The sequence below is a fragment of the Hyla sarda genome, chromosome 4 (genome assembly GCF_029499605.1).
Source record: "Hyla sarda isolate aHylSar1 chromosome 4, aHylSar1.hap1, whole genome shotgun sequence".
NCBI lineage: Eukaryota > Metazoa > Chordata > Amphibia > Anura > Hylidae > Hyla > Hyla sarda.
Genome location: NC_079192.1, coordinates 164,110,650 through 164,125,342, shown reverse-complemented (window position 1 = coordinate 164,125,342; position 14,693 = coordinate 164,110,650). Strand labels below are relative to the sequence as shown.

Below are 14,693 nucleotides of genomic sequence, written 5' to 3'. Positions count from 1 at the left end.
CCTCTGGGAGAAATGTGCGCATAAGGGCAGTCAGGTAAGTAGAAAGATCTTTGGCAGCTACTTCTTCAGGTATACCCCGGAATTTAACGTTATTTCTCCGATATCTGTCCTCAATGTCCGCAACCTTAGCCCTCAAGTTAGAGACCTCAGTATCCAGCTCATAGTGCGAATCAATTAGCTCGTTGTGCGATTTTACCAATACCGCCATTTCCGTTTCAGTATGCTCCACTCTGTTTTCAACCTCTGTAAGGGCTGAGCGGATAGATTGCAAAGTGTGTAGCAGATTATTGGTAATGGAGGTATTCAGCAGCAGCAGCATGCGTTTTAAAGACACCTCAGTTACTGGCACTTCCGAGGCAGGCACTGAGTTAAAGAAGTCCTCCCCCTCAATTTGAAAGGCCTCTATTAAAGGATTAGAGTCCTCCTCAGCCGTAGTGTCTGACAGTCTCTGCCTTTGTTTTAGTGGGCTGCCAGATGCAGAGGCCGGAGAGGAAGGAGCCGAGGCGCCTCTCTTATCCGCTATGGGCGGGTGAGTAATAGGGCTATTCCGGGTGGTAGATAATCCCTCATCCCCTTCAGGCATAAACTCACCCTCCTGAGGAAGCGAGGAACTATGCCTGCCGTAAGCTGCGCCCGCAGGATCCTCCGTCCTTTCACCAGCGCGTCTTCCCGCGTGTCTATGAAGGGGAGACGGAGCAGCGCCATCTTGAGAGGTTCTTGCCGGTGGTGGCGCGTAGAAGTCGGTCAGTTTTCGGGGCTTTTGGGTATTTCTACCCTGTCTTCTGGATGACATCTTGTGCTGTGTCGTTTCAGGCAGCGATATTTCTAGTTGTAAGCGATTTTCAGCCGGTCTGTAGGGTGTGAGTCGCTCTGTCTTGTCGCTTGCTGCAGGAGCTCCGGACTCAGACAGCCATCTCGCTCCGCGGCCAAACCACGCCCCCTTGTGTGTATTTACTTGCACATGCACGAGAACTTCATCCACGTTTGGGAAAATAAAGAGCAAAAGCGCATGCGTGAATTTCCGCGCATGCAGGAAAACGTATTACTTTACACTGGTGGACCGGCGGACCGGTGTAGGGTATTGGCATAGACCCACTATGGAAGATATTAAATTAGAGCACTTAGACAGAAAAGAAAAACTCAACTTCAGCAGCTCATAAGTACTGAAAGGATTAAGATTTTTTAATAGAAGTAATTTACAAATCTGTTTACCTTTCTGAAGCCAGTTGATATATATATATATATATATATATATATATATATATATATATAGATAGATAGATATGTTTTTCCTGGATAACCCCTTTAAGGCATCTAACATTTAAAAATGTAAAAGGACAAATAAAGTCAACATACAGTACACATATCGTAAATGTATTAAATAATTGGTGTCAGAAATTCAAATCAAAACATTTTTGCTAACTTGTTTGCTAAAATTTTTTTTACAAATCAGTACAGACTGCATCAATCAAATCTACAACTAACATACACTGCAATGTGTCACAAACAAAACATTCTCAGAATCCTGTGGATAAGTAAAAACATACATCTCTGTAGATTTTTAGAATGTCTCTGTGTGGTTACTAAATTATAATGGGACACTTAGGAATTATTCATTAAAAGAAACCTCTATAGACTGTTTATGTTTAAATAAAAATCCCCCAAAGCTATTTGTCTACATTATAAATAATAGAACAGTAATAGATCGATTAAATGGCCCAAACACTGAATTGCATTCGCTGCTGTGCTGTTGTATCTTGTATTGTTCATGTTATGTTATTTGTATGGATCCACAATACAAACAGAAATGTGATGCACCTTCATATGCTGAATGAGAAGATATAATAATAATAATGAAGAATGAAACACTTGTTACTGTATTCATTCTCTCTGGTCTCTCCTCTAACCCAACCTTTCAGCTTCCTCTCTTTCTCCTCTGCTCATTCATCTACATAGTAACTTTACTGGGAAATCTTATGATCATTGTGTTGATCAGAACAAATCCAGGTTTACAAAAACCAATGTACTTCTTCCTTATGAACCTATCACTTGTAGATGTCCTCTATTCATCATCTATAACACCCAACATCATGGCCAACATTCTCTCAGAAAAAAAGACAATCTCTATAACTGCTTGTGCAATACAAATGTTCCTCTTCATTGATCTGGTGGCCTCAGAAGGGATGCTACTAGCTGTAATGGCCTATGACCGATATGTGGCTGTATGTAAACCGCTGTATTATACAGTCATTGTGAACAAAGGGACATGTGTCCGACTTGTTTGTTCCGTATACACAGCAGGATGTATCAATTCCTTAATCCATACATGTGCTGCTTTTACCTTACCATTCTGTCGGTCTAATAACATCAACCATTTCTACTGTGATATTAACCCCATATTAAAACTCTCATGTAAAGATACATATGTCAATGAGATGTTGTTGTTTGTTGTTGCTGGATTTATTGAAATGGGCACTTTTTTATGTATAATGTTATCCTACACATTTATCCTCTTTGCCTTGTGCAATATAAGATCTTCAAGAAGCAGAATCAAGTCTTTATCGACTTGTGTCTCTCATTTTACCTGTGTCGCCTTATTCTACTGCCCAGTTTTCTTTATGTATTTGCGACCAAATTCTGCTTATGCAGTGGATCAGGACTGGATTGTGTCAGTCTTCTATACAGTGATAACACCGATGTTGAATCCTATGATCTATAGCTTAAGAAATCAAGATGTGAAGCAAGCTCTAGTACAATTTAAGGTTAACAGTATTCCCAATATATTTAGGACACATTGAAGCTGGATTTTGGCCAACTAAAATCTCATCCCAACTTCCCCAGTTTTTGAGGGTTTTCTAAGAGAGAGGCTTTCATGACCTCAGATCTAAAGCCAGATTCTTATCACCAACCTCTGTGCTAAAGGCCTTGCCTCCTATTTCAAAACTAAAATAGATGACATCCATCGCAAAATAATCTCCCAATCCCAAGTATTATTGATCCAATTTTCCTTCACACTTCCTCTTCATTGCTTTTGTTTTTTTGAGCCAGTAACTGCCCCACTACCTGCATTAGTGACCTTATCTCCTCATACCTCGTCCAGCCTCTCTCCCCTACTGTCACCAGTCACTTAACTAAATTTTCAACCTCTGATATCTTTTCCTCCCCTTCAAGATTGTCATAACTCCAATACAAATAAACCATCTTTGGACTATCCTTTGAAGCTAACTACAGACCTGTCTATAGTTTCCCCTTCATCTTCAAACTCTCTCCTTGACCCTTTACAGTCTGGTTTTTGCTCCCTAAACTCCAGAGAAACAGCTCTAACCAAAGTCTCTAATGATCTCTTGAAAGCCAAATCTAATAAGAATTATTCTTTACTGATTCTCCAAGATCTCTCTGTGGCTTTTGACACGGTAAACCACCAACTCCTCTTCAGTAGTCTCCACTCCAATGGTCTTGAGGACATTGCTCTCTACTGGTTTTATTCTTACCTCTCTGACCGCTCCTTCAGTTTATCATTTTCTGACTCTACTACTTCTCCTCTTTCTCTTGCTGTCGGGGTTCCTTAGGGATCAGTCGTGGGCCCTCTCCTATTTTTTCTCAAAACAGCCTCCATTCGTCAAACATTCAGTATATTTCTCTACGCTGATGACTCAGCAATATAACTCTTCTTGTGATATAAACCCTACACTCTCTCTACTGTTTCAAACATTATGTCCTCCCTATGTCTGAAACAAATCTTTCGAAAACAGAACTTCTTGTATTTTCTCCATCAAATAAACAACTCAAACCTTATATATTGATCTCATGTGTGGTTCCAACATACCTCCCAGGCAGCAAGTCTACTGTCTTGGAGTTATGCTAGATTCAGATCTGTCTTTCACTCTGTATATTCAATCTCTCTCATGTTCCTGTCACCTGCTCCTAAAAAATATCTTTGTCCTACTCTGGTTGTTTCCCTGATTCATTCTGTTCTAATAGGCCATATATTCTCTAAACTGTCCCCTCTCCAGTCCATCCTAAATGCTGCAGACAGACTAATTTTCCTCTCCAGCCATTACACTGATGCCTCCCACGTAGAGATGGGCGAATCAAAGCTGACAAAGTCCATTTTGTTCCGAATTTCATGAAATATTCGATACGAATGAATCTGAATTTCCATGCGCTTCATGGTAACGAATCGCTTCATTCACTACATTTTGTGCTGGCCAGGGGGCTAGAATGGCGGCTACACATGTGAGAACATGGAGCAAGAAAGTCTGGGAAGGCGGGTAGGCGGGATCACCCTGAAACACATGGTGGCATGCAGCCTATCAGCAGCCAGCTAGCCCTGTGATGTCAGAGCCCTATATATTTGGCAGCCATTGCTGAAGACAGGCATTTCCCGTTTTGCTGAGAGAGCAGAGACTGTGTGCACTAATCACCTTTACTGACAATACAGATCTTTACAGCAGCGATTCCATTCACCTTAAGCCTGCATTCCTTCTGGCTAGAGAGAGAGAGAGAGCAGACACTATGGTCACTAATCAGTGTTACTGACAATACAGATCAGCACAGGGGAAATGCATTGACCTCAAGCCAGCATCACTGCAGGCAGGCACGCAGGGAGAGTTTAGAAGTCGTTTCATAGTCTGTCAATTGAGATCATCACAGGAAGCACTCCCCATTAAAAGACTGCAAGGAACCATTCTGACGCCATATGGTCACCCGACCTGCTGCCACATCCAGACTCTGTCATTGTGCCACTCTGTGGCAGTGATTCTAATAGCGACACCTGTAATCTGCATGTCATACTGAATAACAATATTATTTCACCACCCCAGCACACTTTCTATGCATGCTATGGCAAGGCAAAGTGTTCTACACCCCTATTGAGGCTCTCTGTAGCCTGGGCATAGCGTTTTTTAATAACGATTCACCGCAAATATATTTAGATCGAACCAAATTTTTTCGGGAAATTCAGCAAATCAGCCGAATCGAATTATTGAAAAATTCACCCATCTCTACTCCTGCGTGTCAGTCACTACACTAGTTACCTATTATGTACATAAAACAGTATAAAATCCTCACTCTTACCCGCAAAGCTCTCTCCAGTGCTGCACCTCTCTATATCTCCTCCCTTATGTCTGTCTATCATCCCACTGGTGCTCTCCAGTCTGCTACTGATCTGAAAATAACGACTTCTATAATCAGAACCTCTCAGTATCATCTCCAAGACTTTGCTTGTACTGTACCAGTTCTCTGAAAAACAATACCACAAACCCCACTGTTTAAAACGCACCCTAAAGACACATCTCTTTAAGCAGATGTATAATATTGCCTAATTGGTCTCACCTACTATCATTCAGCAATGTCTCGCTATTCACTATGAACTGTAAGCACTCAGAGATTGGCTCGTGACTGGTTCACCCACCTTTACATAATTTTTTATTTATAAAACATTGCTGTCCCATTAAATATTCAAGCACTTACTACCTTTAAAAAACAACTATAAATTGGGGCTCAGTGATTAGATGGACATAAAATAATGATATAAAAATGTATTAAATTGCAATCACAGACCAGTGTGTCACATTACAATGCCCTTGTGGGTGTTACACTTGTATAAATGAAATAGAATGTCATATAAAAACTAATAATACTAAAATAACAGTACAGCACATTAGATAGCAATGGGGATCTCATGCAAAGGAAAAACAATGTAAATGAATCCATGTAAAAATTGCAAAAAATAAATAAATAAATAAAAAGGCTCTGTGGTGTGAGACACTTGTCTGTGATTGTAATTTAATACATTTGATATTTTTGATATCATTATTTTATGACCATTTAATCCTTGAGTCCCAATTATATGGTTGGTTGTTGCATTTTATATTTTTGTTTACGTAAGGTATAGGTGTATTATTTGTGAGCTCGGATTGAGAAGTTAGGTAGCCAGGTAGTTAGTCAAGTAGGTAGCCAGTGGGTGTAGGCAGTAGAGTTCCCCCACAGTTGGTGTAGGCAGCAGAGTTCCCCCCATTAGGTGTAAACAGCAGAGTTTACCCACAGTAGGTGTAGGCGGCAGGGTCCCCCCACAGTAGGTGTAGGCAGCAGGGTCTCTCCACAGTAGGTGTAGGCATCAGGGTCTCCCCACAGTAGGTGTAGGTAGCAGGGTCCTCCACAGTAGATGTAGGCAGCAGAGTTTTCCCCTTCCCCCATTACGTGTAGGCAGCGAGTTTTCCCCCCTCCCCCCAGTAGGTGTAGGCATCAGAGCTTCCCCCCAGTAGGTGTAGGCAGCATAGTCCCCCCTCCCCCAGTAGGTATAAGCAGCAGAGTTTCCCCCCTCCCCCCGCCAGTAGGTGTAGGTGTCCTGTGTCATGTGATTGAGACACACTCATAGAGTTACATTGTTTTTATTGATCATGTGACACATACCTGGAAGACAATGCATTCCTCCAATTGGTGGAGGTCCGAACACTCAAACCCCAGCTGTTGTTTTTGACATGTTGCTAGTACATGCCAAATTTTTTTTCCAAATGACAGACACCATTTAAATAAGATCCTCCCATTTTAAAGGAGATATATCATGGCCAAAAACGTATACCCTATCCGCAGGATAGGGGATAAGTTTTAGATTGCAGGGGAGCAATAGGGAACAGGGTGTGTCACCTCCCACATGAAGCAGCAACCACACACCCACTCCTTATATTTCTATGGGAGAACAAGAAAAAAAATGTGGTTTCAGATAGCAGTGTTACGCCGAGCGCTCCGGGTCCCCGCTCCTCCCCGGAGCGCTCACGGCGTTTCTCTCCCTGCAGCGCCCCGGCCAGACCCGCTGACCGGGAGCGCTGCATTGACATTGCCGGCGGGGATGCGATTCGCATAGCGGGACGCGCCCACTCGCGAATCGCATCCCAAGTCACTTACCCGTCCCGGTCCCCGGCTGTCATGTGCTGGCGCGCGCGGCTCCGCTCTCTAGGGCGCGCGTGCGCCAGCTCTCTGAGATTTAAAGGGCCAGTGCACCAATGATTGGTGCCTGGCCCAATTAGCCTGATTAGCTTCCACCTGCTCCCTGGCTATATCACATCACTTCCCCTGCACTCCCTTGCCGGATCTTGTTGCCTTGTGCCAGTGAAAGCGTTTAGTGTTGTCCAAGCCTGTGTTACCTGATCTCCTGCTATCCATATTGACTACGAACCTTGCCGCCTGCCCCGACCTTCTGCTACGTCTGACCTTGCCTCTGCCTAGTCCTTCTGTCCCACGCCTTCTCAGCAGTCAGCGAGGTTGAGCCGTTGCTAGTGGATACGACCTGGCTGCTACCGCCGCAGCAAGACCATCCCGCTTTGCGGCGGGCTCTGGTGAACACCAGTAGCCACTTAGAACCGGTCCACCAGCACGGTCCACCCCAATCCCTCGCTGACACAGTGGATCCACAACCTGTAAGCCGAATCGTGACAGTAGATCCGGCCATGGATCCCGCTGAGGTGCCGCTGCCAAGTCTCGCTGACCTTACCACGGTGGTCGCTCAGCAATCGCAGCAAATTGCCCAACAAGGACAGCAGCTGTCGCAGTTGACCGCCACGTTACAGCAACTTCTGCCTCTGCTACAGCAGCAACCATCTCCTCCGCCAGCTCCTGCACCTCCTCCGCAGCGAGTGGCCGCTCCTAGCCTCCGCTTGTCCCTGCCGGACAAATTTGATGGGGACTCTAGACTCTGCCGTGGATTTTTGTCTCAATGTTCCCTGCATATGGAGATGTTGTCGGACTTGTTTCCTACAGAACGGTCTAAGGTGGCGTTCGTAGTGAGCCTTCTTTCAGGAAAGGCCTTGTCTTGGGCCACACCGCTCTGGGACCGCAATGATCCTGCCACAGCCACAGTCCAGTCCTTCTTCGCTGAAGTCCGTAGCGTCTTCGAGGAACCAGCCCGAGCTTCTTCTGCCGAGACTGCCCTGCTGAACCTGGTCGAGGGTAATTCTTCAGTAGGCGAGTAAGCCATCCAATTTCGTACTCTCGCTTCCGAATTATCTTGGAATAACGAGGCTCTCTGCGCGACCTTTAAAAAAGGCCTATCCAGTAACATCAAGGATGTGCTGGCCGCACAAGAGATTCCTGCCAACCTGCAAGAACTTATCCATTTGGCCACCCGCATTGACATGCGTTTTTCTGAGAGACATCAGGAGCTCCGCCAGGAAAAAGACTTAGATCTCTGGGCACCTCTCCCACAGTATCCTTTGCAATCTACGCCTGGGCCTCCCGCCGAGGAGGCCATGCAAGTGGATCGGTCTCGCCTGACCCAGGAAGAGAGGAATCGCCGTAGGGAAGAAAATCTTTGTCTGTACTGTGCCAGTACCGAGCATTTCTTGGTGGATTGCCCTATTCGTCCTCCACGTCTAGGAAACGCACGCATGCACCCAGCTCACGTGGGTGTGGCGTCTCTTGGTTCTAAGTCTGCTTCTCCACGTCTCACGGTGCCCGTGCGGATTTCTCCTTCTGCCAACTCCTCCCTCTCAGCCGTGGCCTGCTTGGACTCTGGTGCCTCTGGGAATTTTATTCTGGAGTCTTTGGTGAATAAGTTCTGCATCCCGGTGACCTGTCTCATCAAGCCGCTCTACATTTCCGCGGTCAGCGGAGTTAGATTGGATTGCACCATGCGTTACCGCACAAAACCCCTCTTAATGTGCATTGGACCCCATCACGAAAAGATTGAATTTTTCGTCCTTCCCAACTGCACCTCTGAAGTCCTCCTCGGTCTGCCATGGCTCCAGCTTCATTCTCCCACCCTTGACTGGACCACCGGGGAGATCAAGAACTGGGACTCTTCTTGCCACAAGAAATGCCTCTCCCCCCCTCCCAGTCGCGTCAGGCAAGCCTCAGTGCCTCCTCCTACATCTGGTCTCCCCAAGGCTTATCAGGACTGTGACTTGCCTCCTCGTGGCCCCCGTCCTGGTGACACCCTGCCCCGTGCCAAGCTTCACCCTCTGCCCTCCCTCCCCATTCCCACTCCTGCTGTACTGCCGGCCTTTGAGGATACCCTACAGTCACTCCCGGTGTCCTCGTCCCGTGTGAGGCAGTTGCCGGACAAAGAAAGGGGGAGACCTAAGGGGGGGGTACTGTTACGCCGAGCGCTCCGGGTCCCCGCTCCTCCCCGGAGCGCTCACGGCGTTTCTCTCCCTGCAGCGCCCCGGTCAGACCCGCTGACCGGGAGCGCTGCATTGACATTGCCAGCGGGGATGCGATTCGCATAGCGGGACGCGCCCGCTCGCGAATCGCATCCCAAGTCACTTACCCGTCCCGGTCCCCGGCTGTCATGTGCTGGCGCGCGCGGCTCCGCTCTCTAGGGCGCGCGCGCCAGCTCTCTGAGATTTAAAGGGCCAGTGCACCAATGATTGGTGCCTGGCCCAATTAGCCTGATTAGCTTCCACCTGCTCCCTGGCTATATCACATCACTTCCCCTGCACTCCCTTGCCGGATCTTGTTGCCTTGTGCCAGTGAAAGCGTTTAGTGTTGTCCAAGCCTGTGTTACCTGATCTCCTGCTATCCATATTGACTACGAACCTTGCCGCCTGCCCCGACCTTCTGCTACGTCTGACCTTGCCTCTGCCTAGTCCTTCTGTCCCACGCCTTCTCAGCAGTCAGCGAGGTTGAGCCGTTGCTAGTGGATACGACCTGGTTGCTACCGCCGCAGCAAAACCATCCCGCTTTGCGGCGGGCTCTGGTGAACACCAGTAGCCACTTAGAACCAGTCCACCAGCACGGTCCACCCCAATCCCTCGCTGACACAGTGGATCCACAACCTGTAAGTCGAATCGTGACAAGCAGGAAATGCTCAACCCCAAATGCAGTTGTGCATTTATGCTGGGGGGAGCAGATACTGTGGTCCGTTGGTAAGGACAATCCCCAGAATAAAATTTATACAATGGGGGATGCCTGCAGCAGACTACAAGTGCCACAATGGCATCCTACACCCAATGAAAAGTGTAGATGTGTAACATATAGAATAATACATAAATTTAGGTGCACTACTGTGGTAGATGTAGAGAGTAACATATGACTAACCCTCAAAATGATGTCAAAATTGAGACATTAACCAGTATATCCTTATATGAAGGACATACCTGAGCCCGCGCACGAACACCAAGGTTTCTCAAGTGGCACCGGACCTAACACTAAACCTCCTTCGGCTCTCCCGTAGAGATATATGTAGGGAAGTGTCAGCTGCTGCTTTGTGCATTATACAAGGTTTCATGTCCAATTGGTTTACTTTACATGCATAAATGTAACAGGTTATCCTGAGGCCCCATATCAAAAGTTTGAATGGTTGGACTTAAAAGGCTTATTGTTTTTTCGGCCTTCATTTTGACCTGTTTGTCTTTTTCCTCTTTTTGACTAATTTGCATGAATTCTTTTTTTCTTATGCCTGCCAGCCCCATGCGTCTCTTTATAGATTTAATTATTACAGTCAACCAATAATCTTTAATTAGACATTATAGGCCAATTAGAAATAATAAAGCCTTATGGCACTTAGCTACTATTAGGTTGTATATCTCTAGAGTTCCAAAAGAAGTGCTTTATAAATGAGTGTTTGTAGCCAGTATACAATGCTTTTATGGGATTTTAAGGCTTTGTGCAGCTGTTCAAGTAGAACAAATGATTCACGTTTTTATAACAGGTTTTCTATTAAAGTGATGTACAGAATCTTTAATATAATGTGAAGAATGAAACACTAAAATGCATGTTAGGTTATATTGTTTGTATTGATTGACAAGTTTAACAGATTTATAGTGCACATTTTTTTTTAAACTGAAAGACTACAATGAAGAATGAAACGTTTGTGACAGTATTCATTCTCTCTGGTCTCTCCTCTAACCCAACCTTTCAGCTTCCTCTCTTTCTCCTCTGCTTATTCATCTACATAGTAACTTTACTGGGAAATCTTATGATCATTGTGTTGATCAGAATAACTCCAAGCTTGCATACACCAATGTACTTTTTCTTGATGAACTTATCCTTTGTTGACATATTGTATTCATCATCTATTACACCCAACAGCATTATAAACATCTACTCTAAAAATAAGACAATCTCCATTACTGCTTGTGCTATACAAATGTTCCTCTTCATTGACCTGGGGAGCACTGAAGGCATGATACTAGCTGTGATGGCCTATGACCGATATGTAGCCATATGTAAACCGCTGTATTATACAGTTATAATGAACAAAGTGACCTGTGTCCGACTTGCTTGCTTCGTATACACAGCAGGATGTCTTAATTCCTTACTTCATACAAGTGCTGCATTTACCCTACCATTCTGTCAATCTAATCATGTCAACCATTTCTACTGTGACATTAACCCCATCTTAAGACTATCATGTAAAGATACATATCTTAACCAAGTTTTCTTATTTGTTTTTGCCGGTTCTATTGAAGTGGGCTCTTTTTTATGCATAGTGATATCATACACATACATTATATTTGCAATATTTAAAATTGGGTTTTCTAGAGGAAGGGGCAGGTCACTCTCCACTTGTGTTTCTCACTTTACTTGCGTAGCCTTATTCTACTGCCCAATTTTCTTTATGTACTTGAGACCCAATTCTGCATATGCGGTAGATCAGGACTGGATGGTGTCAGTGTTCTATACAGTAATAATACCGATGTTGAATCCCATGATCTATAGCTTAAGGAATCAAGATGTTAAAAAAGCAGTGGTACAATTTAATATCAATAGGATTCCCTTTGTATATATATAAGTTATTGTGATGCTACTATATAACATCCACATGACATGACACCTGTTTAAATATGGGGCCAAAAATTGGTCCATTCTAAAAACAATATGTCAATCATATGTTTAAAGGGGTTATTCAGGAATGCAAAAACAGAGCTACTTTCTTTCAAAAACAGCTCCCCGTCTGTCTTCAGGTTGGGTGTGGTTTTGCAGCTCAGTTCCATTGAAGTGAATGGAGCCAAGCTGTCAAACCACAGCTAACCTGGAGACAGACGGGGAGCTGTTTTTGAAAGAAATTAGCTGTGTTTTTCTATTTCTGGATAACTCCTTTAATAAGGATATCTTATATTCTCCTGCAATTTATCTTTTACGATAAGTCAGTCACAGCAGACCACTGAATAATAATATATTCTCTTGTATTAAACAGAAAGAAAGGTTCTCTAATTTAAGCTAAGATGAACTCACATCTTTTGGTATTTAGATTTGGTATGACTATTTGTATGGTTCTGACTCTTGACAGATGTGTAAGAAATACATGTGCAATTGTGTGGGCAATGGAGCAAGAACTAAGAACACCAAAATATGCATAAATATTCAAAAGGCTATAAATTGTAGGAGATTAGCTTTGTATAACCAGTTAAATAGTGGTAAAATATCACATTTAACCTCTTGGGGACGAAGCGTCTCATAACTTAACCCCTTAAGGGTTAAGACTCAGGATTTTTCTGTTTTTGCACTTTCGTTTTTTCCTCCTTCCCTTTTAAAAATCATAACGCTTTCAGTTTTCCACCTACAGACCCATATTAGGGCTTGTTTTATGCAATACTAATTTTACTTTGTAATGTCACCAGTCATTTTACCAAAAAATATATGGCAAAACCCCCAAAAAATTATTTGTGGGACAAAAAAAAGCCATTTTGTAATTTTTGGGGGCTTCAGTTTCTACGCAGTGCACTTTTCGGTAAAAATTACATATTTATTGTGTAGGGCTATATTAATTGTTATGATTCGGCAGGCTGGATGTGGATCCTCTGTGTCAGCGAGGGATTGGCGTGGACCGTGTCGGTGGACCGGTTCTAGGTTGCTACTGGTATTCACCAGAGCCCACCGCAAAGCGGGATGGTCTTGCTGCGGTGGTAGCAACCAGGTCGTATCCACTGGCAATGGCTCAACCTCGCTGACTGCTGAGAAGGCGTGGGACAGAAGGACTATATGGAGGCGAGGTCAGACGCAGCAGAAGGTCAGGGCAGGCGGCAAGGTTCGTAGTCAATGGAGATAGCAAGAGGTCTGGAAACACAGTAATTGCAAACACAGAAAACGCTTTCTCTAGGCACAAGGGCAACAAGATCCGGCAAAGCAGGGAAGGGGAAGTGAGGTTAAATGGACGTGGAACAGGTGGAAGCTAATTAGACTGATTGGGCCAGGCACCAATCATTGGTGCACTGGCCCTTTAAATCTTAGAGAGCTGGCGCGCGTGCGCCCTAAGGAGCGGAGCCACGCGCGCCAGGACGTGACAGCCGGGGACCGGGACAGGTGAGTGACTTGGGATGCGATTCGCGAACGGGCGCGTCCCGCTATGCGAATCGCATCCCCGCCGGCAGTGTCAGTGCAGCGCTCCCGGTCAGCGGGTCTGACCGGGACGCTGCAGAGAGAGGAACGCCGCGAGCGCTCTGGGGAGGAGCAGGGACCCGGAGCGCTCGGCATGTAGTAAAATAAAATAAAAGCTATATACAATGGGTATCCTTGTAACCATATGGACCTACAGAATAAATATAAGGTGTCATTTTTACCAAAAAGTGCACTGCGTAGAAACAGAAGCCCCCAAAAGTTTAAAAATTGTTTTGGGATTTTTTTTTTCATTTTCACCCAACAAATAAGTTTTGCTTCACCTGAAAGATTATGTTATTAAATAATTGATGTCATTACAAAGAACAATTGGTGACACAAAAAAACAAGCCCTTATATGGGTTTGTAGGTGCAAAATTGAAAGCGTTATGATTTTTAGAAGGGGAGGAGGAAAAAAAACGAAAGTGCAAAAATTAAAATTGGCCTGGTCCCTAAAGCCAAAATAGGCTTGGTCCTTAAGAGGTTAAACAGAGCTTCTCCTTTATTAATTTTTTTTACTAACAAAACAATTACAGCCTTTACAGTCAGGCATAAGCACAAAATAAATGATGCTTGTCCATTGTTAATTATACATATAAAATGTCCCTGTCTATTCAGGTGGCTTACTACCAGCCACCCAACACAACAGTCAACAAATGTGTTAGACAGGTTATAATGATCCCTTTTTGAGGCCACAAGCTTCTTATCAGTGGTCCAGGTTCCCCACTGCCTCACTTTCAGACTTACCTAATCTTAAAGCCTAGTGACAAGCTGCCTTTAACACCTGTGCTGCTTTGAGCTTGCTTTTTTTTTCTCATCGACAGTGTTGTCTTTTTTGCAGGCCAAGTTTTACTTTTATTGACAACCTTCATTTTACCATATAATATATTACAAAACCAGAAGAAAAGTACGGTAATTTGTGGGGTGAAATTGAAAAAAATTCACTTGTGCATTTGCTGTGGGGCAATTTAAAAAAAAATTCTTCCAAAGGCACATTTGCATAATTATTGTATTATGTTGTATTACTATAAGAAAAAAATATCAGTGCATAGCCATATAATTTTTTCGCTCATCAAGCTATGTTCGGGCTTGTTTTTTGCTTCATAACTTTCTGGTACCATTTTTTTTTAAACTTCTCTTTATTCCATTTTCTCTGAGATCTGATATGACCAAAAATAAGCAATTCTGTTTTCTCTTTCTTAAATTATGGCATTAACTGTGTGGGATAAATAATGTTTTTTTTTTTTTTTGGTGTTTTTTTTTTTTTTTAGTTTAGATGATTATTTATTTTTTATTTGAAAAATTAAAAAACTTGGGATTTTTATTAGGGGTTGGATTTTTTTTTAAATATTCTTTTAAAAAAGTTTTCTGAATTTTTA

The 14,693-nt window shown here is 43.9% G+C and overlaps 2 protein-coding genes across 2 annotated transcripts; both read left to right on the top strand.

Moving 5' to 3' along the window:
• The first annotated feature begins 1,853 nt into the window (after positions 1–1,853).
• On the top strand, positions 1,854–3,569 carry LOC130367412 (olfactory receptor 1019-like). Its single transcript, XM_056569831.1, has 2 exons — positions 1,854–2,769; positions 3,172–3,569. Exons 1-2 carry the CDS (start codon positions 1,854–1,856, stop codon positions 3,567–3,569), a joined length of 1,314 nt encoding a protein of 437 aa, XP_056425806.1.
• Positions 3,570–10,792: 7,223 nt separating this feature from the next.
• On the top strand, positions 10,793–14,421 carry LOC130367411 (olfactory receptor 1019-like). Its single transcript, XM_056569830.1, has 2 exons — positions 10,793–11,689; positions 14,347–14,421. Exons 1-2 carry the CDS (start codon positions 10,793–10,795, stop codon positions 14,419–14,421), a joined length of 972 nt encoding a protein of 323 aa, XP_056425805.1.
• Positions 14,422–14,693: the final 272 nt, after the last annotated feature.